The sequence below is a fragment of the Crotalus tigris genome, unplaced genomic scaffold (assembly GCF_016545835.1).
Source record: "Crotalus tigris isolate CLP2741 ecotype Arizona unplaced genomic scaffold, ASM1654583v1 scf7180000018879.704157, whole genome shotgun sequence".
Taxonomy (NCBI): Eukaryota; Metazoa; Chordata; class Lepidosauria; order Squamata; family Viperidae; genus Crotalus; species Crotalus tigris.
In genome coordinates this window covers 315,852-341,836 of record NW_024097253.1, presented here as the reverse complement: position 1 = coordinate 341,836, position 25,985 = coordinate 315,852, and the positions used below count along the sequence as shown (strand labels likewise).

The window sequence follows — 25,985 nt, the reverse complement described above, 5'->3', positions numbered from 1 at the left end:
GGGATTGCCTCTTTGTTTATTAGGGTGTTTCTTATAGAACCTATTAATGAATGTCAGCTTTCACATCACTAGACTTCACCCAGGTGGTCTCAGACAACGAATATCCCTTCCATTGCACTAAGTACTGCAATTTCCCCATAAACATTCTAGAATCAAGAATATGCTTTACTTCATGTGAGTCTGTCCTGCCACCACAAAGGGCCCAGGTTTCTTCTTAGGGGGTGGTCTTAAAGTGGAACCCCAAAAAGGTTTCAACAGGCTACAATGAAAAACAGGGTGAATTTTTCCTAAGAGCCTAGGATGTTTTAATTCCACTTGACCGGGTTAATGATGTTTACAATGGGGAAGGTCCTATGTACTTCGGTACTAACTTCTTACTAGGTAACTTAAGCCATAAATATTTAATTGACAGATAAACCTTTTCCCCAACTTGGAATGTTCTTTGAGGAGCCTTTTTTTATCTGCCTGTTTTTTGTATGTCTCGGAAGCCTTTTTTAAAGCAGTTTTTGTGGTTTTCCAAACTTCTTCCCACCCCCTCACCCATTGATCAAGAGTCTGAGAAGCGGAGGGTGCTTGGGGATATTCGGGTATCAGGCTGAACTCTTTTCCTGTGGCCACTTTAAAAAGGCGTGAAGCCGGTGCTGCTGTGAACAAAGTTATTGTAAGCCACTTCTGTGAAAGGGAGTCGGTCAGTCCAATTCGTTTGTTCATAATTAACGTAGCATCTGAGATACTGCTCCACCATTGAGTTCGCTGATTCAGCCCCCCCATTAATAGACGGATGAAAAGCAGATGGTAGTCTTTGAGATGAGCCAATTAGTTTAAGAAAACGTCTCCAAAACTTAGCTATGAACTGCACTCCTCTGTCAGAGATTATTCGTTTAGATGTGCCATGCAATCTGTAGATGTGTTTCAGCAACATTTTGGTTAGTCATTGGGCGGATGGGAGCCCTTTGCAGGCAATGAAGTGAGCCTGCTTTGAGAACAGATCTATCACAGTCCAGATGACTGTATTTCCCCTACTTTCAGGTAGATCCACTATAAAATCCATAGCAATTTCTTCCCATGATTGGGGAGGGTCTGCCACCAGTTGCAATAACCTAGGGGTTTTCCCCGGAATTGTTTTCATGGTGGCACATACAGCACAACTCCAGACATAGTTTTCCACGTCCCATTTCAATCCTGGCCACCAGAATTGATGGCGGATGAGGTGTAGTGTTTTTAAATATCCAAAGTGCCCAGCCTGTTTTACGTCGTGCTGTGTCAGAGTGTGTTAAGATGGGGGGTCTCTGGCAAATATAGTTTTCCACCTTTCTAAGCCAAACTGTCCCTGCATGTTAAGGAGGTTTGATTGTCCTTGAACCAGTGGTTGGTGAGGAGCTCTTGTTTTATTTTCTTTGCCCCAGGGTCATTGGGATTAGGGGCTCTTGGAGGTGGGACTCTGCACAGTGTAACCTGAGAAGTGGTTTGTGGATTGGAGATAATTGCTTCATTAACCTCTTCACGCAGTCTGGATAGAGCATCAGCTAAGAAGTTTTTTCGTCCCGGTATGTATTTTAGGGTGAAGTTAAAACGGTTAAAGTACTGTGCCCATCGTACTTGTTTCGGAAACAATTTGCTGGGAGTTTTTAGTGCTTCTAGGTTTCTGTGATCAGTCCATACCTCGAAAGGCACCTTACTCCCCTCTAGATAGTTTCACCAGTTTAATAGAGCCCAGCGTATTATGAAAGCCTCCTTTTCCCACATAGCCCACCTTCTCTTGCATTCAGTGAATTTGTCTGATGTGTAGGCGCAGGATTGTAGGATCCCACTCTGGTTCTCTTGCAGTAGCACAGCTCAGACAGCCACATTGCTGGCATTGACTTGAATCAAAAGGACTTCCCTAGGCAAGAATGTTTTAAGACCGGTTCAAGCGCAAATAGTCTTTTTAAATCTTCAAAAGCAGTTTGACAATTCATAGTCCATGCTAATGGTTGGCCCGGATGTGGCTTTCCTTCCCCTTTGCCTGTTTTTAGTAATTCCATAAGGGGCAGGGCAATTTTAGCGAAGAAGGGGATGAGTTGATGGTAGAAGTTGGCGAATCACAGAAAGCTCTGGAGCTGTATGCGAGTCTTTGGGAGTTGCTATTTAATTACGTTTTTCACTTTGGTTGGGTCCAGTTTTGCCCCTAGCTGGGAGGCCTGAAAAAGTTCCTTCTCCACTGGTGCGCTGGCTGTCGCTTCCCCTTCTGGGGTAGCAGCCGCTGCCAGGGTGCTGGTTTCAGGTGCTGTTTCTTTCTTCATGCTGAGATCTTCCCTGAATCTTATCCCTTGATTCTAGGGACAGCGACTGGGGCTCGGGATCCCAAGATAGATAGGAAAAAATTGCAGTTTTTGGCTTAATGTCATGGTCCCAACAGATGAAACTCTTTAAAAGAATTTTGAGGCATTGTTTACCTTAAATAATCTTTTATTAAAGAAACAAAGCATCGGCACTACATAGTTAAAGCCAAAAACTGAATTCCACACACACATCCCCCGGGCACAAAGTAGCAAAGCACAATTCCCTCCTCCAATTAACAGTCATAAATCATATTCCCCAAATAGCTTGAAGCATGGGCTTTCTCCCCAGCTCTCCAGCCCGCCAAATCTTTATCAGTTCTGGGCACAATAACCTTGATTCCCATGGCTGAGTTATTGTTGTTATGACTAACTGGACTCTCATCCACATCCCCTCTCCCAGCATCATCTAACTCTAAAAGCGAAAGAGAAAAGATGGCTACATTTCCATCTGTTGTCAAAGCAAGAACATCCAATGTTAGCAGCGTTGACAAATATGCTGTCTAAAAGATGCTTTTTTGAAAAGCAACTGGACTTTATCTACCCTGATATCAACTGAGAGATAAACACTGCAGCAAATGGAAGATCGAACAGATTCCTAACCAAGTTAGCTGACAACTTTCTCATCCAAAAGGTAGAGGAGGGACCTTGGAGTCCAAGTGGACGATCACTTAAATATGAGCCAGTAGTGTGCAGCAGCAGTCAAACAAAGCTAATATAATCCTTGGTTGTATACACAGAGGCATAGAATCAAAATCATGTGAAGTATTAGTACCACTTTATAAATACTTAGAAAGACCACACCTGGAATACTGCATTCATTTTTGGTCACCACATTACAAAAAAGATGTTGAGATTTTGGAAAAAGTGCAAAGAAGAGTGACTAAGATGATTAAAGGCTTGGAGACTAAAGCATATGAAGAATCATTGCAGCATTTGGATTTGACTAATCGAGAGAAAAGGACTAGGGAGACATGATAGCAGTATTCTAGTATCTGAGAGGTTGCCACAAAGAGGAAGGGTTCAACTTATTTTACAAAGCATCAGAGGACAGGACAAGAAACAATAGATGGAAACTAATCAAGGAAAGAAGCAACCTGGAATTAAGGAGAAACATCCTTACAGTGAGGACAATTAACCAGTGGAACAGCTTGCCGTCAGAAGTTGTGGGTGCTTCATCACTGGAGGTTTTTAAGAAGAGACTGGACAATCATTTGTCTGAAATAGTATAGGGTCTCCTGTTTGAGCAGGGGGTTGGACTAGAAGACATCCAAGGTCCTTTCCAGCTCTATTCTAATTGATTGATAGGTTGATTGATTAAGAATTCTATAGCTAGATTCTGTAATGATGGGTTTACTTATTTTGTAATAATCCAATATTTTACAAAATGAAGAATGAGAATGGCAGTAAGATCTTTCACATATTGGTAAGAACAGCACATTACATGTGGAGAAAATCCCACTTTCTGAAGTAAGTGCTATGACTTCCTGGTCAAAACAATTATAGAGGAATGTGATATATCATAATAACTACTGTTTCAAGGTATTTGTCTATTTATTATCAATGCACAAGAAAAAAGAATCCTGATTTATAGAATAATTGTCTTTCAATATACACTCTTATGTATCATAGGATTGCATTGATGCTGGCTGGTGGGAAGGAGAACTTAATGGTAGAAGAGGAGTATTCCCTGATAACTTTGTAAAACTATTACTTCCTGATTTTGAAAAAGAGGTAGGAGCAACTTGCCTATCATTGTAAAGCAAATTAACTTTTATATCATTTACAAATGTTGCCCATCTAAAACACAATAAAACATAATTCATTTTTTTAAAAAAAATCACAATTAATGGAAACTATACAGTTTTATAAAATATAATCTGCATATTGATATTTTTTGATATTTGATAAATATTCATGTTTTTATGGTGTCGTTTGCCTATCAGGTGCCACCTTTCATTTCTTTGTTAATAATCTTTTATTTATTCATTTTCTTTTATTTTAGAGACCTAAAAAGCCTCCACCTCCTTCAGCTCCTTTCAAACAAGGATCAGGTAATTTACAGCATCAATAAATATGCTCTTAAATATACAACAATCTATTTGGTGTCTCTTAATATGCTCTCAGCTACTGTATATACCATACCATGTTAAATGGTTAAATTGCAATTACAGGTACTCCTCACCTAGTATCCATTCAAAATTATAATGGACCTCACCAGATCTATTTATATTCTGAACAGCTGCCCCCCTCCACCCTTCCTGCAGCCCTGTGATTGCCTGGCAGTTTGCTCACATTTACAACCATTTGTAGCATCCTACAGCCATGTGACCATGATTTTTGGCATTTTTTTTCCAGTTTTCAGCATTTACTTCTGATTTCTGGAAAACCCACCCATTGATTATAATGGATTCATTTAACAACTGTGATGTCACTTAATAACTGCAATGTTTACTTAATGACAGCTTCAAAAAGTCATCATGTGTTACCAGCTCATAACCCAAGGAATAAAAGAGAAGAAGTATGAAATAAAATCCTAAAACATATAGGCACTGGAAAGAATAATGGACAAACAGCTGTAAATACACTATTCTCTGTATTTTGAATCTTACTTTATATGCATAATTATGATTATGAGTAAAAATTCACCCACACTTGTATGGTAATAAATGTATGCACCCTACATTCAAATGAATCCACTAAATTTGTCTGGAAGGAGGAGACAGTTAAAAAGGGCATTTCTGTATCCTAATAAACACATGAAATATTCGTTTAGGATGCTACACTTCATATATGAGTTATGGAATTACAAAGACTTCTTTCAGTTTAATTCTCTTGCTCCTGCAATAGGACAGATTATTTTAATTAAATTAATTAGTCAATTTATAACATGAGGCATAAATATAATCATGAGTATTCTAGCTTTAGCTACAATAGACATAAAATAAACCTTTGGCAATTCTGAAATATTGCTGAATTCACTTGTAAACTGACATCCAATAAGAATTATTATGATGGATCATTTTCATATAAGCAAACCAAAGCAGTGAATCTCTTTTTCCTATTAAGTGCCATAGCAGTGGTAATCACTTCTTGTGATTTTAAATTTTAAAATCTACTTGATTTGGTACTGTATCTGACACAAAGAACCCAAGTTTAACAGAGTTTAATTGAAACTGAAATATTCCTAAATATAAATAGGTCTACGTGTGTAATCCATAGAGAAACAGCCTATCACATTTTAAATGAAAAACTACTAAATTAGCAGAGCAGAAAAATAATCTTTATTGCCTTCTTTTTAAGTGTTTAATATTATGCTTTTTGATAGCTACTACAGACAGAAAGCATGAAATTAAAAAAGTTCCTCCTGAGAGGCCAGAATGTCTTCCTCATCGAATAGAAGAAAAAGGTAAGAATTGTAATTCTGTTTGAAAACCACCTTTGTACCTATATTTTAATCCTTCATCCAAGAGACAAGTTGCATTTATATCTTGTCTGGTCTAATTTTTTTGATCAGAGACTCAGAAACACTGGTACAAAAATCTTTGTTATATATAATTTCTGGAACAGGAATAAGGGAATTCCATATTGTAATGTGTAGAAATTAACTTGTGAGTGTGACACGTATGCCACCAGGTTCCGTTGTGGCCCAAATTTCCCACTTGTATGATTACTTGTAAAACAGTGCCAGAAGCATCAGCAATGAAATAAGGTTCTGTGAGTTTCTCTTTTGTTTTATTTAAAACTGCATGTTATTTCTCTCTATATAAGAAAGCCTGAAATGTTAGATGAAATATATGTAAGGCTTCTTGAGAACATCCAAGGCTATTCCGGTATAGAACTTTTGATTCTCTAGATATTGATTCAACAGAACCTTGATATAACCGGAAAAAACTTTACTTTCATTCTAAAAAGCAAGCAAATGCTGTTGCTTTTGAAGCAGTATGGACAATTGATATCATTTGCAATATTATGTAATTTATAATTATTGGATCAATTTATACAAATAATTAAATCTATTATTTAACTCTGCAAATGGAATAAAACATTACTTCAGATTGCAAATGAGGTCAGTTACCTGTATTTTAATTTAATGTGAGTTCAGGCTTGATAGATATCCTTCCTTCCCATCCCCTATTGGTCCATTAAATCATGAAATTCATCCAGTCATTAAATTGTGGTTCAAATATTAGATAATAATTATATAATATTTTAGAATATAAGAAAAAATGGATGTAAACTACTTATACATTTTAGTTAAATTTTAAGAATTCCTTTATAATATTCTTAAATTGGGCAACAGTAGCAAGTTATTAAGATTCACATTTATTGTTAAAAATAACAACTTTAAAAAAATTTAGCACGCAGAAAATTAATTCTGTTTTTTTAAAGTTATAAATGAAAAATGCAATTTGTTTAATAAAAATATACTAATAATTTAATAAAGACAAAAAGTCTGGGTAGTGTACGTGGCAGACAGGAGAAAGCAGAATAGAAGAAAAAGAATTGAAGAAAATCACAAAACACAAAGCTTTGCAAATAGAGGTAGAACAATTATGGCAAAAGAAAGCAAAGATAGTACCAATAATGGTAGATGCCTTTGATGGATTCCTAAAATATCAAGAACATCATTTGAGCGCCATCAGCATTGACAAAATCACCGTCAGTCAGTTGCAAAAGGCAGCTTTAATTGGCTTACATCCTGCAACAATACCTTTAACATCATCAAATAACATCTGCTATTGCAGGTCCACAGGAAGGACTCAATAGATGGATAAAAATGCCAAATCCAGTCTAAACATCTAGATGACTGTTTGATGAACCATAATTTGTTAAACTTATATACTGCCCAACTCTCAATGACTCTAGGCGGCTAACTATAATATACTTGCTGTGACAGTAAATCAATTGCTAGTTGTTTTTTTTCTTTTTTCCTTTTGTTGGCTATTGTAGCTATTGTATATGATCATTCGGCTTAAAAATGTCTTTATTCTTTTGGATGGAAAATTGATTTGAAGAAAGACCAGAGAGAGAGCCAAAAATGTTAGATTTACAGAAGCCTTCTGTTCCTGCTATACCACCCAAGAAACCTCGACCACCAAAAACAAACTCTTTGAACAGACCTGGTACGCTGCCACCAAGAAGACCAGAAAGACCAGTTGTGCCTCTGATTCAAACAAGGTATTTGACCTAATTGCTTATTTTTAACTATAATGATTATCTATTGTCAAGTTGATATCAATCTTTTTTTATTTTTCTGATGCCTAAGTCAGTATTATCTCCTGGACTAGTCCCTGCAGTTTTCTTGGCGAGGTTTTTCAAAAATAGTTTTCCCATTGCCTCCTCCCTAGAGCTTTGAAAGAGTGACTGGCCAAAGGTCACGTAGTTGGCTTTGTGCCTAAGCTGATACTAGAACTCACAGTCTCCTGGTTTCTAGCCTGATGTCTTAAGCATTACACTGAATTGGCACTCTCATCATCTCATTATTAACCATATAAGATTTTATTCAGGATGATCTGTTGTCAACTTGGCATTTTAGGTTTTTCTGTTGTGCATTTGTTGCTGATGTTATTAGTTCATCCACCTTGCTGCCAGTCAATCTTTTTTTTTCCTTCCATTTTTTCCCCAGCATTATAGTCTTCTCAAGGGTGCTGAGTCTTCAAAAAATATATCCACAATATGGTAGTTTGAACCTGATCTTTAAACTATAAATGAAATAAAAACAGTTTGATTGAAGTTGAGAAAAATTATCTTAATTCAGTGGTTCTCAACCTGTGGGTCGGGACCCCATTTGGGGTCAAATGACCATTTCACGGGGGTCACCAAACAACACAGTCCACCATTTTTTCCCCCTTTTCCTTAGCTGTGCTATTCCCTTTTATTCTATTGGCTTTTGAAAGCCAATAGAATAGACTCTCTTGAATAGAGTCTAATTCTATTGGCTTTCAAAAGCCAATAGGAATTGTCCAGGCTGTCTCTGCCCTGCTGAGCCTGCCAAAAGTCCCATTCTGCAAACGGTGCTGCACCAGTTGAGTAGTCCTCGACTTACAACTGGTTGAGTAGTCATCGACTTATGACCGGTTGGGGGTCGCGGCATTAAAAAGGTTGAGAACTACTGTCTTAATTCAACTATAAAATACACAAGTTTATTTGTTGTGATTTTATTGGTTATTATAGCTCTTGTGAAAATTCGGGATTGATTTTTTTTGTTAGCCTTTTGTTTGTTTTCTTGGCTATCAGTATTCTCAACTTCAAGTTGAGAACCATCAACACTCTTTCTGTCCTACTTCTTCAAAATCCAATTATCTCACCAGTATTAGGGAAAATCATTTTTGGCATGAATCTGATATTTCTAACTACAGCATTTGAATATCATTTCCAAAGCCTTCATTGCTATCAAGGATATATTGTGAACTTCATTAAGTACATTAAATATATAATGCAATAAGAAAGTGTTAAAATGTAATCTAATGTAGAATTATACATATTACTTATTGTTTTCAGTTAGACTTTTTGTGATAAATGAGTATAGAATTCAACAGAGCTACCTTGAGGTAAGATGGCTAAAATTAATTAATTAATTAATTAATTAATTAATTAATTAATAGCTTTGGTTCCTTTTGGGGTTTTACAAGACTCCTGTCTTTAGGAAAAGCAATTAAAAATTAATTAATAAAATAATTTTATAATTTATATAAATACCTTTAACAATCCTTATTAAAAAGATGGCCAGCGCAAACATAGTACTTTGCACCTGTAATGTAAATAAATAATTTTGATTCATTTTATTATGATAATCATCATCAAATAAGACCAGTTGAACTTTTGTAGCAACTAAGATTTTTTTGAATTTTTTACTTATAAAGCCGTGTATAGGAGTATTAATATGAAATAAACCTACTTTTCTATATAGCTGAAAAATTTCCAGGGTGTAGAATATAACCAAATCTGATTGGTTATGGGTTATAAGCCTTTTTCCTAAGCAACCTCTGATTAGTTTGGTCTGTTTAATAGAGATGATGACATAATGATCACTATATCTACTGTTTGCTAAAGGGTTTCTGAAATTACCTAGTGTTTAACTAATAGGTTGTGTCTGCCTCCATGAACATTAGGTATGTCTATTGTTGCTGATAATATTGGTATCATTTAAAAATAAAATCAGTGCTAAATTAGCTTTTGTAATATCAAAAAGGAAAGTGTCAGGCCTGAAATAATTGACATTGTTAAGACATATTTATGGTTATTCAACTGACATTGATAAACACTGTTCTTTTTCTTGTAAGTACTACCTGTGTTTCCCCAAAAATAAGACCGGGACTTTTTTTTTTTTTTTGCCTCTAAAAGAGGCACCAAGTCTTATTTTGGGGGGGTGTCTTTTATACTCACCTCTGGCACCGACAGCCCCGCCCAGCAGGTCCGCTCCTGATCCTAGAGCACGGAGAGAAGGAGGGAACAACGCAGGCAGGCTCAACTACTCGGAAGGAGAGTGCCCAGCCTCTCTCCACAAGGCACACCTGGAGACTGAGACTTAAGGAGATGCTGTGGGGAGGGGCATTTGTCGGGAACAAATGCTGAATGCTTGGAGTTTTGTGTGTGCTGTTGCTGATCTTGGAAACAACTCTCTGATCTCTTGTTCTGTGTTGTGATTTCTGCTTGGAAACCCTGCAACTCTGACCATTGGACTGGCTGACAAACTTGATTTGGTGTTCCAAGATCTCGGATTGAATTTTGGCTTCTCTTCTGAAACTGCTCAGAAAAGCTGGTATTTCCATAGACTCATTAGATTTTGGATGTATGTTTCTTTCCTTGTTATCTATGTGGCCTTGAGTAAATTACTCTTCTAATCTAACTGTGTGTGAGTCGAAACCTAAAGGAGGACAGCTTGTTCCATTCACACACTTTCCCTGCCTGAAGAGTTAAAAACTTGTGAAGCTACTTGCAGCCAGAGGCTGTTGAAGGTGTGCGTGTCTTAATTTGTTCTGCGGCTTGCCAGAAATGTGGGAGCATTTGGGGAAAATTGTAGCAAATAAAGGGCGGTTTGAACTGCCAGTTGACTGTTTTGTCTCTGTGCCATGCCCTGGGTCATTACAGTTCTTTATTTTATATTGGTCAGACCAAATCTAGACTATTGAGTCCAATTCTAATCACCACATTTTAGGAATGAAACTGACAAACAGGACTATGTCGGGAGAATAGCAGTCAAGGAGATAAGGGTCCTGCAAGGAAAAATTTATAAAGAAGTGGGTATGTTTACCTTAGAAAGCTAAGACCATAGGGAGAAATGACAACTGTCTTCTATTATCTGAAGGGATATCATGTGGAAGACAGGTCAGAATTGTTCAGAGTTATTCCAGACAAGGTGAAATGGGATTAAATAATTTAATTTGAAATCATGGGGGGAAAATCCAACAATAAGAGCTGTTCAGCAATGGAACAATCTGCATTACAAGGGTGTGTGGGACTGTGCTAGAGGAGTTTAAACAGAAGCCAGGTGGTCATTAAATCCCTGATAACAATAGCACTTATGTACTGCTCAATAGTGCTTTACAGCACTTTCTGAATGGTTTACAAATGTCAGCATGTTACCCCCAACAATCTGGGTCCTCATTTTACCAACCTTGGAAGGATGGAAGGCCAGTCACGATCGAACTCCTGGCTGTGGGTAGAGTTAGCCTAACAATACTGCATTCTAATTACTGTGCCACTAATGGGACTTGGATTACATGATCTCCAACATCCCTTTCAAATAAGATAAGATAAGATAAGATAAGATAAGATAACCTTTATTGTCATTTTTTTTACTGTGGGCACAACGGCACACATCAAAAATGAAATTTAGTTGCCCACTCTCAAAAGTGAAACACATACATGACACACACCTAAACATACTATGTACAACATATGCATAGACCCACCCCTACATATGTATAACAAATAAATATTAAATACTGTCCATCTTGAATATATAATGGAAGGAGGAAGTTTGAGAGTTCACAAGGTTAATACTGTATGGAATGAAACTATGACCGAATCTGGATGTTCTGCTATGGATACCGTGAAGCCTCCTCCCAGAAGGTAACAAGGAAAACAGATCGTGAAGAGGATGTGTAGTGTCCCAGTTAATCCTATGGACCCTGCTCAAGCAACATTTCTGTGTTATGTCCTGGATAGGAGGGAGGGAGCTGCCAATGATCTTTTTGGCCATCATCACCACTCTCTGCACCATCTTCCTGTCTGAAGCAGTGATGCTCCCAAACCAGACTGTGATGCTGTATGACAGGATGCTCTCGATCATCCCCCTGTAGAAAGTGGTCAGGACAGGGGAAGGAAGATGTGCTTTTCTCATGTAACACAGAAAATGCAGGTGCTGCTGAGCCCGCTTCACCAGTTTCTCACTGTTGAGCAACTAAGCCAGCCTACTCGTTAGCTGCACACCCAGGAATTTGATGCTGGTAACCATCTCCACAGGTGAATCATTAATGCACAGAGAAGTGTGGCTGTGCTTTCCTTTTCTGAAATTGACAATGATCTTTTTGGTTTTTCCAGTATTTAAAACTAGACTGTTTTCCTTACACCAGTTCACCAACCCCTCAACCTTGCGGTAAGCTTCCACCTTATCATCCTGAATAAGGCCCACTACTGTTGTATCATCTGCGAACTTCACAATATGGTTGGTGGCAAACCTAGCACAACAGTGATGGGTCATCAGGGTGAACAGCAGTGGACTTAAGATGCAGCCCTGAGGAGAACCTGTCTCAAGAAAATGGTATTAGAGGTATTTGTTCCAACTTGCACATACTGGGGCCTGTTGGTAAGAAAATCAAGAATCCAGTTGCACAAAGGAATGGTTAAACCTAAAAGGCCCGGTTTCTCTACTAGATGCTGGGGAATGATTGTGTTAAACACCGAACTGAAGTTGACAAACAACAAAGACATGTGAATATTTCTTTCCTCTAAGTGCTTCAAGCTCAGATGGAGGACAGAAGAAGTAGCATCCTCCTTAGAGCAATTTGGTCGGTAGGCAAACTGAAGCGGGTCAAATGCTGGTGGGAGGCTAGATACAACAATGTCCTTTATCAGCTTCTCAAAGCATTTCATAATGGTGGATATCAGTGCAACTGGACAGTAATCATTGAGGCCTGTAATTGTGGACTTTTTTGGCACTGGCAAGATGATGGCCGTCTTAAAACACGATGGGACCACTGCCTGCTGCAATGAGAGGTTGAAAATATCTGTGAGAACACAAGCCAGCTCCTCTGCACATTCCCTGAGGACACATCCAGAGATGTTATCTGGGACTGCTGCTTTCCAAATGTTAACCGTCTGCAGTGTTTTCCGGACAGAGGTGACATCAAGGCTTAGCACTTGCTCATCAGGATGGGACACAATTTTCCTAGCAGGAGTGCTATTTGATGCCTCAAATCTACCAAAAAAATGCATTCAGTTTGTTTAGGAAGTCTGTGTCGGATTTCAAAGAAGACATGTTTTGAAAATAAATATTATATTTACCAGTGAAAAAGATGCACTGGACTATTTTGCATCTTTAACTAGAAGGAAAAAATAAAAATTCCATACCATACGATCTAGAATAAGTCTATTTTAAAAAAGAATGACACTAATAATAAAGTATTCACATACTATAGATAAATATGAATGTACAGTACAACAAATGGAATGTTTTGTTAAAGAGCTTGTGGTTTTAAGAAGTAAAGAGCTATCAGTTCTGTCTGGTTTGGGAATAAATGGCACAATTTATAACATATGGACGATCCTTTTTCTTTTCAAAAATATAGTTGCCTGTTTCTGAGTCGAAATCCCCAGATACTAGGGTCTAAAGGAAAGCTTACCCTTTTAATTCCACCCATTTATGCAAAAAACTCCCATTTCAGTTGGTCAGTAGAAGGGTATTAGTAATTCAAACCCTTAATGCCAATACAAATCATACTAAAGGTTCCAGCAACAGACCTAGGGAGTGTTTAACTATTTTGTTGCAGCTGGGCACCTCATATATTTTACAGTTGAATTTGCAGTATAAATTTTCTTTTGTGTAATATGATTGAGAGAGGCTGAAATTGTTTTTTGGATTACTGAAAAATTATCTTCAGTATTAAGGCACAGCTAGTATTTAAGGCATCATTTAGGATATTATTGTGTCTAAAATAAGTTCTTTTGACAGGTGTTAAGGAGAAACAAGATAAGGTTAATCCTAGCAGGGTACTGTTTTATGAGAGATGGGTGTCTCTGACAGCTTCTGGTGACACTGGAGTGGCATAGAGGAAGGCTTCTTTTTCCCCAGTGCTAAAAAGTGGGAATGAAGCAATTTAAATGAACATCTCTCTTGTTTCTAATTGCAGGAATGAAATTCCAAAAGTCGATTTGGGGAGCTGTTCTTTGTCCAGCACCTTAGAAAAGGGATTCACTGAAAAAAGCAAGGACATTGGTAAGTTGAAGTACATTTTACATATATACATGACCAGATCACTATATAAAAAGAGTATTTCTGAACTGTAATCAGTTGACATATTTATTATAAAATCATTGTATACTTTTATATCTCTATAAAACACAAATAATGTGGTACATAATATTCTAAATGTTTGCTATTTTTGCTTAATTGAATGCTATTTTATTATTTAAGTTATTTTTTAAAAAACTAGAGTTTTTAAAATTTACCTTTAATGGTTGTTAGTTCAAAAGAACTAGTAGAGTTCTGTAACAACTTCAGAATTAAGGTGACTTTGTGGAGCATTTTAACCATGTTTTCTATCTTGAGAAAATTAAGAAAATTGTTACTTTTTCATAAATTTGCTGTCCTTAAGAAGTGTTCTAGGTTGTAAAGATAGTACACTTAGGCTGGAAAGTGAGGTGTTCTGCTGTGATCACATATCTGTTAGCAAACCAAGTGTCATTTTCATATGGAAATATTCTAGTATCATCTGCTTCAATCACTCAGTTCTGTAACAACTGGGCTTCAGAAGACATGATTTTGTAAGAGGAGAATCTTTGTATTCTAAACTGTAAGCATTACTACATAACATTGGTAGCATACTCTGTTACTTTTATGATGTGATTTCTTTAGGAAGCTAATATTATTAAAATTAAAATAAGCCAGAAATGTTTCTTATTTTGGAATAATATTTTTAATATGTTCTTAATAGGCAGTTGTTCAAATAATAATCTAAGTTTTTTTAACAAAAAGAATGATTTCAGAAAATAAAATTATAAAAGAAACGTATTTTAATATGTACGTAATATTTTGCTTTTTGCTTACCAAAGTACATACCGAAGTATAGCAGTTTTAGTTTCATTTATTGATTAGCCATAAACAGCGTTGAACTGATATTCTTCAAATACTTGTTTCTTATAAATATTAGCTGTTGATGAAGTCCAATAGATTTGTGAACATTAGCTTAGGCTGAAAAGAACATAGAATACTAACATGTGACATTGTGATTTTCTCGTCTTTGAATCAGAATTACAATTGCAATATTTAGTTAACATACGTGAAGATCAGAGCACTAAATGGGAATAATGATAGAAAATTAAAACATTAACATTGCTTTTTATATGTAAAGTTGCTCAAAGACTTTTTGTATTTTGGTAAGATTTAGAAATAATAAAAGAAAATAAAAGCCTTTTTTGAGATACAGAAGTATGTGCACATTAACAAAAATGAAAGCCTTATGTATATGTTGTGATGCTGGAAGAAATGTTTAAAATTGTTAATCACTTGAAAATAGTGGAAAGAAACATAAAAATAGATTAAATTATTTGTGAGTAATGTTAGAGTAGATTTGAGTATGGATGGAGGGCAAAGGAGATGAATATGAAATATACGAGAGGTGAGAAATGTTCTCACCACCATCTTGGTAAGTTACTTGGCAGATGATACCATGAACCACTGCAGCCTGAACTTCAACTTTATGCAAGAATTCAGCAATGGTGAAACAACAAAATGTTCATTATACCAGCTCATTTTTTAGAGAGGGAAATGAAGCATAGTATTGCACTGTATATAGTACTGCAATGTTATTTTACTGTGGTATGCAAACTAGAAATGTGAGATTAATTTGTTGATGGAAATGCTTTATTTAACATGTCAAATGAATATAGATATTGTCATGTGCACACGAATGTAGCTCCCCAAAGGATGCATTTATTTAATATATTTTTCTTGGTGTGAAGACTTTCAGGTGTTTATATTAGATCAAAATTAGCTAAAGATGTCTTGGTTGGATTATAAGCATTGTTTGTTTTTAATATGAGTATTGTATCAAAGGGACTTTTTTCTTTGTTTTATCTATGATTCACACAGGCAAAGCTTTTGGAGGAAAAAACACTATTAGTCCTGTTGTTAAGTATGCGTATGGATCTGTTCCTTTTCTCCTCACACTTTTTTTCTTTTCTTTTTCTCTACATTTCCAGTGGTGCCTTTCTTTTTCTTTCCACTCATATTTCTTCAAGCTTTCCCCATTTACTCCTTTTATCATGGGTAATTCTTCTTCACTTGATGATGGTAAGGCTGTTTTGCACCTTCTGTCTGTCCTGTCTTTTTTCAAGAGAGAATGAATGGCATCTACTGCTCCATTCTCCTGGCATCCTCTTGTTTGCTTTTGTTGTAGTTGTAATTCTTTAGTAACCAAGCCATCTCATACTGGCCAATGGAATGCTTCTGAAAATATTGCACTTCTTTATTATAATATTGTTTCTTAGCAATAGTAAAAACCAATTTTTATGCTAATAAAAATGTGTGTCCATCTTCTAATATAAACTAAAATATTTGCATGTTAGTCAAATACAGTAGGTAACAGACATGCATCAGCAATATTTTAAGAACTAACAAAATGATCTTACAAGGATTCTGTGCTTTTGCAGGAGTCTCTCAAATAAGAACCCATCTGTCTGTTAGTGGATTATTTCCAGGAAACATGATTTTAAAACTTCCATAATCAGAAAAATAACATTAACTTTCTTACTACCAATTAGTTTTATTGTAAGTATCCTTGCAGATTGAGCCAATTTTAAAGGTCATTCATTAAAGATATGACCTAATCTCTAAAGAAGGAGCATGAATTTTACACGGCTGAAACAAATGCCAACCAGGATATTAAGAATGGATTTATTTTATAAAATATAAAATTGTGTATCGCACAAGGGCACTGAATGAATGATATGCCATTGCAAGGTTTAAAAAAAGACTAATGGTAGGTGAGTGCGTTAGGAGGAATCCTGAACCAGGATACCTTGTATACCAGCAGTGCCCCTGCTCAGAATTGTGCTAGTTTGGTAGTCGGACTTTTCAACTTTTCAACTTTTTCAACAACTGTGTGCCGTTATGCCTACAGTAAAAAAAAAATGACAATAAAGGTTATCTTATCTTATCTTATCTTACATATTAACTTTTGTGGAAATGATTAGACTGTTTTGTACCATTGCAAATAGGCCTTTGTTTCTGTAATTGGTTTTATATCCTTTAATTCCTATTATTTTCTGAATTTTAAGTCAGAGAACAGTGTAGTTGTTTTTAATTTAAAAAAGAAAATTGTAATAGAAAATGACATCTCAAAAAGTAAGATTTTATGCTTTTTTTAAAAATATCTTTTTTTTTCCACTGCTGTATTTACAAGGGACAGGGAAGATGCTCCTTTGGATTTAATGTGGTATTAAGCCTCCCATGGCAAAGATAGCTTTTGAAGTCAATACTAATAAAGGAGAACATTTGTGGCTCGGGTTGACACGAGGGGTCCCTGATGCTCTCTGAGCTTGCTTGTTTTCTTGCAGATGGTTCATTACCCAAACTAGGTAACGTTATCAATTCTAGTAAAGAGTGCAGTTTGCTGCCAGTATATATTCTGGTGGCTTGCCTGTCGGTGGGGGTGGTCTTAGTGGTTATCTTTGGTTGGGCTTTTTGTGTTGACTTCTTTGGAGGTATTGTTTATTTGATTGTTGGTCTGATGTTAACCTTGGAGTTAATCTATGCTGATCTGGGTGCTGATTGCTGGTGGAGAGGTGCTTGGATCTTTTTGTTCCTTTTTAGACTGAGTGATAGTCTCTTTTGTCTGTGTGTGTATTGATGGCTGATTTGTCAGAGTGCCAGGCTTCTAGAAATTCCTTGGCATTTTGGGACTTGGCTTGGTCTAGGATGGTCACATTTCTCCAATTGAAACTATGGTAAAATCTGTCTATATGTTGTGAAATTAAAGAATTTTCATCAAGTCTCTGACTGCTAGTTGGTGTTCATGGATGTGTTCTGCCAGTATTCTACCTGTTTGTCCTACATAGTGGTTGTTGCAGTCCTTATATTGTATGTTGTAGATGACTCCTGTTTTTTCTTCTGGGGTTGTTGGGTCTTTTGGTCTGCTTAGGACATTTTGAAGAGCTTTAGTTGGTTTGTGTGCTACGCTGATTTGAAGTCAGTATCAGATGTCAGTGTCAATGTCCTAAAGCTAAAAGATTTTGGTCAAAAATACACATATGGTTGGAGAAAATGACTAAAAAACATATAGATTTTAAGCTAGAACCATTTCTGTTAGACATAATAGGAGGAAACTATGAGAAAGATTGTATATACTTAATTTTACATGTATTAACTGCAGTAAAGAACTGTATTTGCCCAATATTGGAAAAATGAAAATTTACCAACGGAAGAACTAATTAAGAAAATTTTAGATTGTGCAGAAATAGACAGATTGACATTAAAGAGAAAAGAGAAAAAGATGGCAGAACAGTATGTGGCATAAATGGCTGAACTCTCAAACAAGGCTAGGGAACAGTGCTGTCCCTACAGTTTCAGTGCGGGTCAAATTAAAGAAAGTATTGGCTCAGTTTTTTCCTTTACTACCAGATGTCAGGAAAAGCATACACTTGTCACTCTTTTTAGTGGGAGGTAGGGCTGGGTTTGGCAAAAAGGTGAGTTGTATCAGAGGGCTAAACTGCAGATTTAGCCATCTGGTAAACCTAATTCTGTTTTTATGTAAGTACTTAGTTCTTGTGCACTGTGACATAGATTTAGCATTCTTTTCTGAAAAAGGTTTGTCTGTCTGTTTGTCTGTCAAATTTATATGGCTGTCCATCTCATGGAAAATGACTTCTGAAACAATGGAACAGCACTAACATGATGTTTAAAAGTAGCCTGATTAAAGGAAGGGTTGATAAGACTGGGGAATGGAGCTTTCCCATGTCACATCACAGTCCTGCTCCACCTGCTATTTAGTTGTTTTCAGAATGTTTTCTAAGTATACATTTAGCATTCTTTTGAAAATGGGATAGCCTTGTAAATTTGGAGTCTTGGTAGGGAAATCTTGACCAGGAAACGTGGCTTTTAGTATGTGAAAGAAATCAGTTTGAAGGTTTTGAACTCTACCAAAGCAAAATGATTCTGAAAAATATTACCTAGGAATGGAGAAGAGGGAATATTAAAACTCTCATATTACAGATACTCAACTTGCAACCATTTGTTTAGTGACTGTTTGAAGTTATAGCGACACTGAAAAAAGTGACTTTATGACCGTTTTTAAACTTACGACTGTTGCAGCATCCCCATGGTTACATGATTAAAATGCATCTGCTTATGATGGTTGCAGCGTCCCAGGATCATGTGATCACATTTTGCGACCTTCTAACAAGCAAAGTCAATGGGGAGGCCAGATTCATTTAACAACCAGGTTACTAAGGGAACAACTGCAGTGATTCACTTAACTGTGGCAAGAATGGTTGTAAAATGGGGCAAAATTCACTTATAACTGTCTCACTTAGCAACAGAAATTTTAGGCTCAATGGTGAGTCAAGGACTGCTTGTATTTTGTTTATATTAAATTATAACATAGAGCAGCAGTTCTCAACCTGTGGGTCGCGACCCCATTTGGGGTCAAACAACCATTTCACGGGGTCGCCAAACAACGCAGTCCGCCATTTTTTCCCCTTTTTCTTAGCTGTGCTACTCCCTTTTATTCTATTGGCTTTTGAAAGCCAATAGAATAGACTCTCTTGAATAAAGTCTAATTCTATTGGCTTTCAAAAGCCAATAGGAATTGTCCAGGCTGTCTCTGCCCTGCTGAACCCGCCAAAAGTCCCATTCTGCAAACAGTGCTGCAAGTTGTCTGCAGCGAAGGCGAGCTGTCTGGAAGTTTCCACCCCTCCCTGCTGAGCAACTACTAAAAATATAAGTAAAAGAGAGCCAGGGGTGGGAGGTGGGAGGCCGGCGGGCGCAGGGAGGGTTGCTGGCACTCATGGGGCCCGGCGGGTGCCTTACCTCCCTTGGGCTGGGCCAGCTAGTGGCCCAGCCGGTGGTCGGCCTGCTCCGTCTCTGCCGCTTGCCAGCTACGCCTTGGCCAGTGCAGGGGGCGGCACCACGCATGCGTGGTGCTCCTGGGCAGAGAAAGTCCTCGACTTATGACCGGTTGGGTAGTCCTCAACTTATGACCGGTTGGGTAGTCCTTGACTTACGACCGGTTGGGGGTCACGGCATTAAAAAGGTTGAGAACCACTGACGTAGAGGATACTACTTCAACTTTATGTCCCTTTGTGTGCACATAAAGAAACAAATTAAAGGACTACTTCAGTTGAAAAATGACATGTTTCCTATCAGCAAACAGATATTAAACAAGGAAAAAAGTACAAACCTCATGATCCCTTGTAGGATCAATCCCCCCCTAATTTTTAGCCAAGTATAGTTTCACAAGTTCTCCTCTTTTTTTTAATCATACTTCTTCATTCTCACATGTAAGCATTTTTATAGAGATGGAGAGAGGATATGGCAGGAGATGACTAATGGACAAAGGGACAAATTCTGACTTAAGCAGATGTAGTGGAGATACTATGGACTTTTGTTGTAATGGGATCAGGCTTTCTGAATTGGGCAATTCCATCATTATGTTTATCTCTTCCGTGTACAGTATTCATATTTTAAAAGAAATAAACTCTGTAGTTGAAATAGCAGCTTTTCTTAACTGGGTGTTTTCGGTATGTTTTGGAAGTTTTAATCACAACTCAACCTGAGGGCATTATGGAGACTAGCGCAGAGCATGTTATATTGCTGTCTTTCATTATTACTACATTCACATTGAATTTATTATTGGGTTAAGAAATGCAAATTATGTCAGCTCTGAAAGAGGTTATACAATCCTGTTGAGAAAAGGGGCAATTAAAAATTATCTTTCCCACATTTAACAGCAGCATTCTAAAAAAATTTTTAACTTTTCTTAAGTGTATCTTACAGATTACGCATTCTGAATGGTATTTGATATAATTTGATTTGTCCATTCCTAATTTGATTATGTCCCCTTAGAAAAAAGCTATTAACAAAATGGTGGTATGTTCTAGAACATGAATATACTTGGTGAGATTTCCAAGAAATGTCTCAAAGTACTTTCCTCAGAAGACATTTCAAGAGAATAAGGTAGTATAAAATTAGGGAATACCTCATAATGGGAGCAAGCTTTAAAAGAATAACAGAATTGGAAGGGACCTTGGAGGTCTTCTAGTCCAACCCCCTGATTAAGCAAGAAAGCTTATAACACTTCAGACAAATGGTTATCCAATCTCTTCTTAAATACCTCCACTATTGGAGCATGGTGGTGACGTGGTGGCGCAGTGGTTAGAATGCAGTACTGCAGGCTAACTCACTGCTCACTCCAGTAGTTCGATTCTGAGCAGCTCAAGGTTGACTCAGCCCTCCATTCTTCCAAGGCCGGTAAAATGAGGACCCAGATTGTTGGGGGCAATATGGGTTGTAAAGCACTGCGAAGCAGTATATAAGTCTAAGTGCTATTGCTATTGTTATTCACAACTGCTGGAGACAAATCATTCCACTGATTATTTGTTCTGTCAGGAAATTTCTCCTTAATTCTAGATTGATTCTTTATTAGTTTCCATCCATAGCTTCTTGTCCTGCCTTCAGGTGTTTTGGAAAATAGGTTGATCCCCCTCTTCTTTGTGGCAGTCCATTTGATATTGTCTCAAAGGTGCTTCTTCAAAAGGCAACTGGATTTTCTTATTTTTCTTTGAAAATGTTTTACTTCTCGTGCAAGAAGCTTCTTTAGCTTTGACTAGATGGTGGGGAATGGAAGGATTTATATTCCTTGCAGACAACTGGTCATTTGCATTCTTTTAGAGAATCATTCAGGTCACCTGGAGGTTTATCTGTGTCCTCAAGGTCATCTGAGTGGTGCAAATCGGTGTGGAACCTTCTTGGAACTGCTGAAGAATCCATTTGCACCACTCACGTGACCTTGAGGACACAAATAAACCTCCAGATGGCCTGAATGACTCTAAAAGAATGCAAATGATCAGCTGTCTGCAAAGAAGAGCTGAAGAAGTTTCTTGGATGAGAAGCGAAACCTCTTCAAAGAAAAACAAGATAGTCCAGTTGCCTTTTGAAAAAGCACCTTTGAGATAGCCATGACCTGGATGACTGAGATTCTCCATAAATGTTGATATTGGAACACTGCCATCATGTCATCCTTACTCCTTCTGTTCACAAGACCAGCCATACCCAATCCCTGCAATTGTTCTTCATATGTTTTAGCTTCCAGGCCTCTAATCATCTTTGTTGCTCTTGTCTATACTCTTTCTAGAGAACATCTTTTTTACCAAAACATGATGCAATATTCCAAGTGTGGTCTTACCAAGGCATTATAAAGTGGTACTAACACTTCACGTGATCTTGATTCTATGCTTCTGTTAACAGTTAATACAGCCTAGGATATGTTGGCTTTTTTGGCAACTGCAGCACACTGCTGGCTCATATTTAATTGATTATCCAGTAGGACTCCAAGATCCCTCTAGCAGTTACTACTATTGAGCCAGGTACCACCTATTCTATACCTGTGCATTTGATTTTTTTCTTGCCTAAATGTAGAACTTTACTTTTTTCATCATCTTGTTAGATAGAGCCCAGTGTTCTAGTTTGTCCAGATCCCTCTGTATCTTGAGCCTATCTTCTGGAGCATTGGCTATTCCTACTGGCTTGGTGTCATCTGTAAATTTGATGAGTTCCCCGTCTATCCCCTATTCAAATCATTGGTGAAGATATTGAAGGCCTAAGACAGAGACTTGGGGTACCCCACTGAATACTTCCCTCCATGTAGATGCAGTTCCATTAAGGATTACATGTTGAGTATGGTTGTGAGCCAGTTACAAATCCATCTGGTAGTGATCCTGTCTAACCCACATTTTTCTATCTTATCAAGTAGTAGGTTGTGGTCTACTTATCAAATGCCTTACTTAAGTCCAATTAATTAATTTTGTCACATTGTCAAAGAATCCGATGAGATTTGTCTGGAATAATCTGTTTTTGACAAACCCATTTGTCTTCTGATTATGAATTTGCCTCTAGGTGTTCTCAAGCTTTGTTGTTTGATTGTCTTTTCCAGAATCTTCCCAGGTATTGCTGTCACACTAATAGGTCTGTAGTTTCCTGAACCATTTCCCCCCCTTTTTTGAAGATGGGAACTATATCAGTTCTTTTTCAGTACTCTAGCAGTTCTCCATTGCTTAGAGGAGGGCATACTCCAGTTTTCATGTTCTAAATATCATCTTATACGATCTAGAACCATGCCTTTTCTGTTTTTATCCCCGTTCTCTGGAATGATCTCCCCTGGTATTCAACAGTTTCCAACTCTTGTTGCCTTTAGATCTTTTCTTTCTTTCTTTCTTTCTTTCTTTCTTTCTTTCTTTCTTTCTTTCTTTCTTTCTTTCTTTCTTTTTCTTTCCTTCCTTCCCTTCCCTTCCCTTTCTGCCTTTATTATTTTTACAAATAACTCTTGGATATGTTCACTGATTCAAGGTGGTGAACATATCCAACACACCTTCCTCCCCTATTTTCCCCACAATAACCCCGTGAGGGGGTTAGCTTGAGAGAGAAGGACTGGCTCAAAGTCACCCAATTGGCTTTCATGGCTAAGGCAGGACTTGAACTCACAATCTCCCACTTTCTTGCCTTAACCACTACACCAAACTGGCTCTCAGGTATTAGGGCTCCCAGGTATTAGGGACCAGTTAAGTGGGAATTACCTTCTGCTGTATAATTTATATATAGTTGTGTCTATTTTATTTTTTTCTTTTATGGTTTATTATATGCCACCCAAAGTCACACTATTTGAGTTGGGTAGCCTTATAAATCTTTTAAATTAAAAAGCAGCATTAACACTAACACCATAATACATCTGAATAGAATACAAGAGATCCTAAGCAAACAAGTATGAAACAGGTTATATCTATGGATTACTTTGTGCTCCATCATTCTCAGCTGGGAAATTGTGACAGTACCAAAGCAAAATGTTTCTTGGAGGTTATTAATTTAATATCGGAGGTTCATCAGCAAGACAAATTTAATTAGAGATTCTTTAAATGCATTTTTGTATTACCTTAGCTTTGCAAGAATGAGCTTATAACCTCATTATTGGGCAGGGTCAAAAATACAGTGGCAAGATTTCAGTAACAGATCTAAGGAAAGAATTATTGTTTTCATTGGGAAAAAAGGAAACAATTATAAATCCTAACTAGACATTTTCAAAAGTGAAGCTATTATTGAAATTCTAGTCTATCTATTGCATAAGAGTATGGATAGAGGAGTTAATGGAAACAATAGCAATTTTAAAATTAAAATGTGAATTCCATTTACTTTTATATTTTGTAAGTGCTTGAAATTCTGAACTATTTCTCATCATTTCTTCTAAAATGCTATTAAATTAATAAATAATTTTACTACAGTACTAGATTTAAAACATACAGGTATTTCATTATAACAATTATTTTTAAATATCTACTTAGGAATAAAACTGGAGGTATATCTTATTTTATCTATTCTGTTTAATAACTCTTTTAATATCTCTAAATAAATTACAGGTAATCCTTGACTCACAACTACAGTTCCAAAATTTCTATTGCTAAATAAGTTAAGTGAGTTTTGCCCCATTTTACAACCTTTCTTGCTACAGTTGTTAAGTGAATCACTGCAGGTGTTAAGTTAGTAACATGGTTGTTAAATGAATATAGCTTCCTGTTTGACTTTGTCAGAAGGTTACAAAAGGTGATCACATGATCCCAGAACACTGAAACCATCATAAATAAGAATCAGTTGCCAAGCATCCAAATTTTGATCATGTGACCATGGGGATGCTGTAACGGTTGTAAAAGTGAAAAACAGTCATAAGTCACTTTTTTCAATGCTGTTGTAACTTTGAATGGTCAGTAAACGAATGGTTGTAAGTCAAGGACTACCTGTATTTAAATTAGTTTTCGACTTCTTTATTATCTAATGGTTTTCAGATGTCTGATGTATAGCATTAACTAAAGACCTGACAGAAATATTTTCTTTAAAGTAAATAAATACTTACAGATGCCGCCCTATGTCTCAATTTGATAATATCAAAGTAATGTAAAATAATATGGAAATTAAATTTTAAAAGTTTCATCATAATATTTGTAATATTAATATATTTGCCTCTCTTCCATGTTTTTTTAAGATTTGGAAGGGTTTGATTCCATAGTACCAGTTGCAGAGAAACTCAGCCATCCAACTACTACAAGACCAAAAGCTACTGGTAGAAGGCCTCCATCACAGTCATTTACATCTGTAAGTAACATCTGCTTAGTTTAACTTCCTTTATGGCATTCTTAATTAGTTTTTTATTCATAATGCAAATAGTCCTCAGTTTACAAGGATAATTGGGACCAGAATTACTGTTGCTAAGCAACACTTGCATGCAGCATGACATCACATGACTGAGGCACTTAGTGACTGCAGTTCTAGCATTTTTGTCTGCTATTGTTAAATGAGGACCATATAGGCATTAAGTGGAGAACTGACATGACTGAAACATCTGTCTTCCTAACAGTTTCCCCAATGATTTTATTTGTGGGATGCCAGCAGGAATGTTGGAAATTATAATTAAATGACTATGGTTTGCTGCGACACTGTAATTGTGAGCTAAGTTCCGAAGACCTGGATCACAATCATATGACCATAAGGATGCTGTGGGTCATAAATCCCTCTCTTTCAGTACCATCACTGAATGAATGGACATAAACCAAGGACCACTTGTAGGGATTAGACTAATTTTCATCTGTTATCCAGCTCAAAACTGCCAAGAAATCATGTCAGTTTTCAATAATCATGGTGTAAGGCAGGGCTTTTCAACTGGTGGCACGCAACCATCCTAGGAGGGGAATAAGCTGAAGGGCGGCAGCGCCACACAAGCCTGAGCAAGAGTCAGTTGGAGCTGCAGGGCTCAGCAGGATTGATACTTGCGGCTACATGCTGATCAGCACTTCCGGCATACCCAGAATAAAAAAGGAGGAGGGGGATAGGAGAGGTTATAAAAGGAGGAGGTTTTGGTGGAAGAGGGAGGGAAAAACACAGACTTGGGAAGAGGAGTCAGCTGGACCTGCACCAAAGAGAAAAGAAGGAGGAGGGAGGGAGAGAGGAGAGGATATAATACAATGTCAAACACAAGGCCCATGGGCAACATCCGGCCTGCAAAGTGGCCCACTGGGCCACCCTAAAAACAGTGAGGGACCGGCCCCTGCTATCTCGGCCCAGGCCAGGCAGATTCAACTTCTCGCCAGGTTCACCTCGCCTGGCCCAGCGCGCTGTGAGGAGAGCATGCCACTACTTGAGATGACCCAGGGCATGGCACAGAGGCAACGCAGTCAGCTGGCAAT

The 25,985-nt window shown here is 37.3% G+C and overlaps 1 protein-coding gene across 6 annotated transcripts in view; it reads left to right on the top strand.

Moving 5' to 3' along the window:
- The window catches only part of SH3KBP1 (SH3 domain containing kinase binding protein 1), a 158,697-nt gene that overhangs the window by 112,971 nt on the left and 19,741 nt on the right, over positions 1-25,985 (top strand). For all 6 annotated transcript variants that reach the window (XM_039357217.1, XM_039357215.1, XM_039357216.1 and 3 more), the window contains 6 exons: positions 3,951-4,052; positions 4,324-4,372; positions 5,647-5,727; positions 7,337-7,499; positions 13,676-13,761; positions 24,788-24,897. In XM_039357217.1, coding sequence (XP_039213151.1) covers positions 3,951-4,052; positions 4,324-4,372; positions 5,647-5,727; positions 7,337-7,499; positions 13,676-13,761; positions 24,788-24,897 — 591 coding nt within the window. The remainder of the gene's footprint in view (positions 1-3,950; positions 4,053-4,323; positions 4,373-5,646; positions 5,728-7,336; positions 7,500-13,675; positions 13,762-24,787; positions 24,898-25,985) is intronic.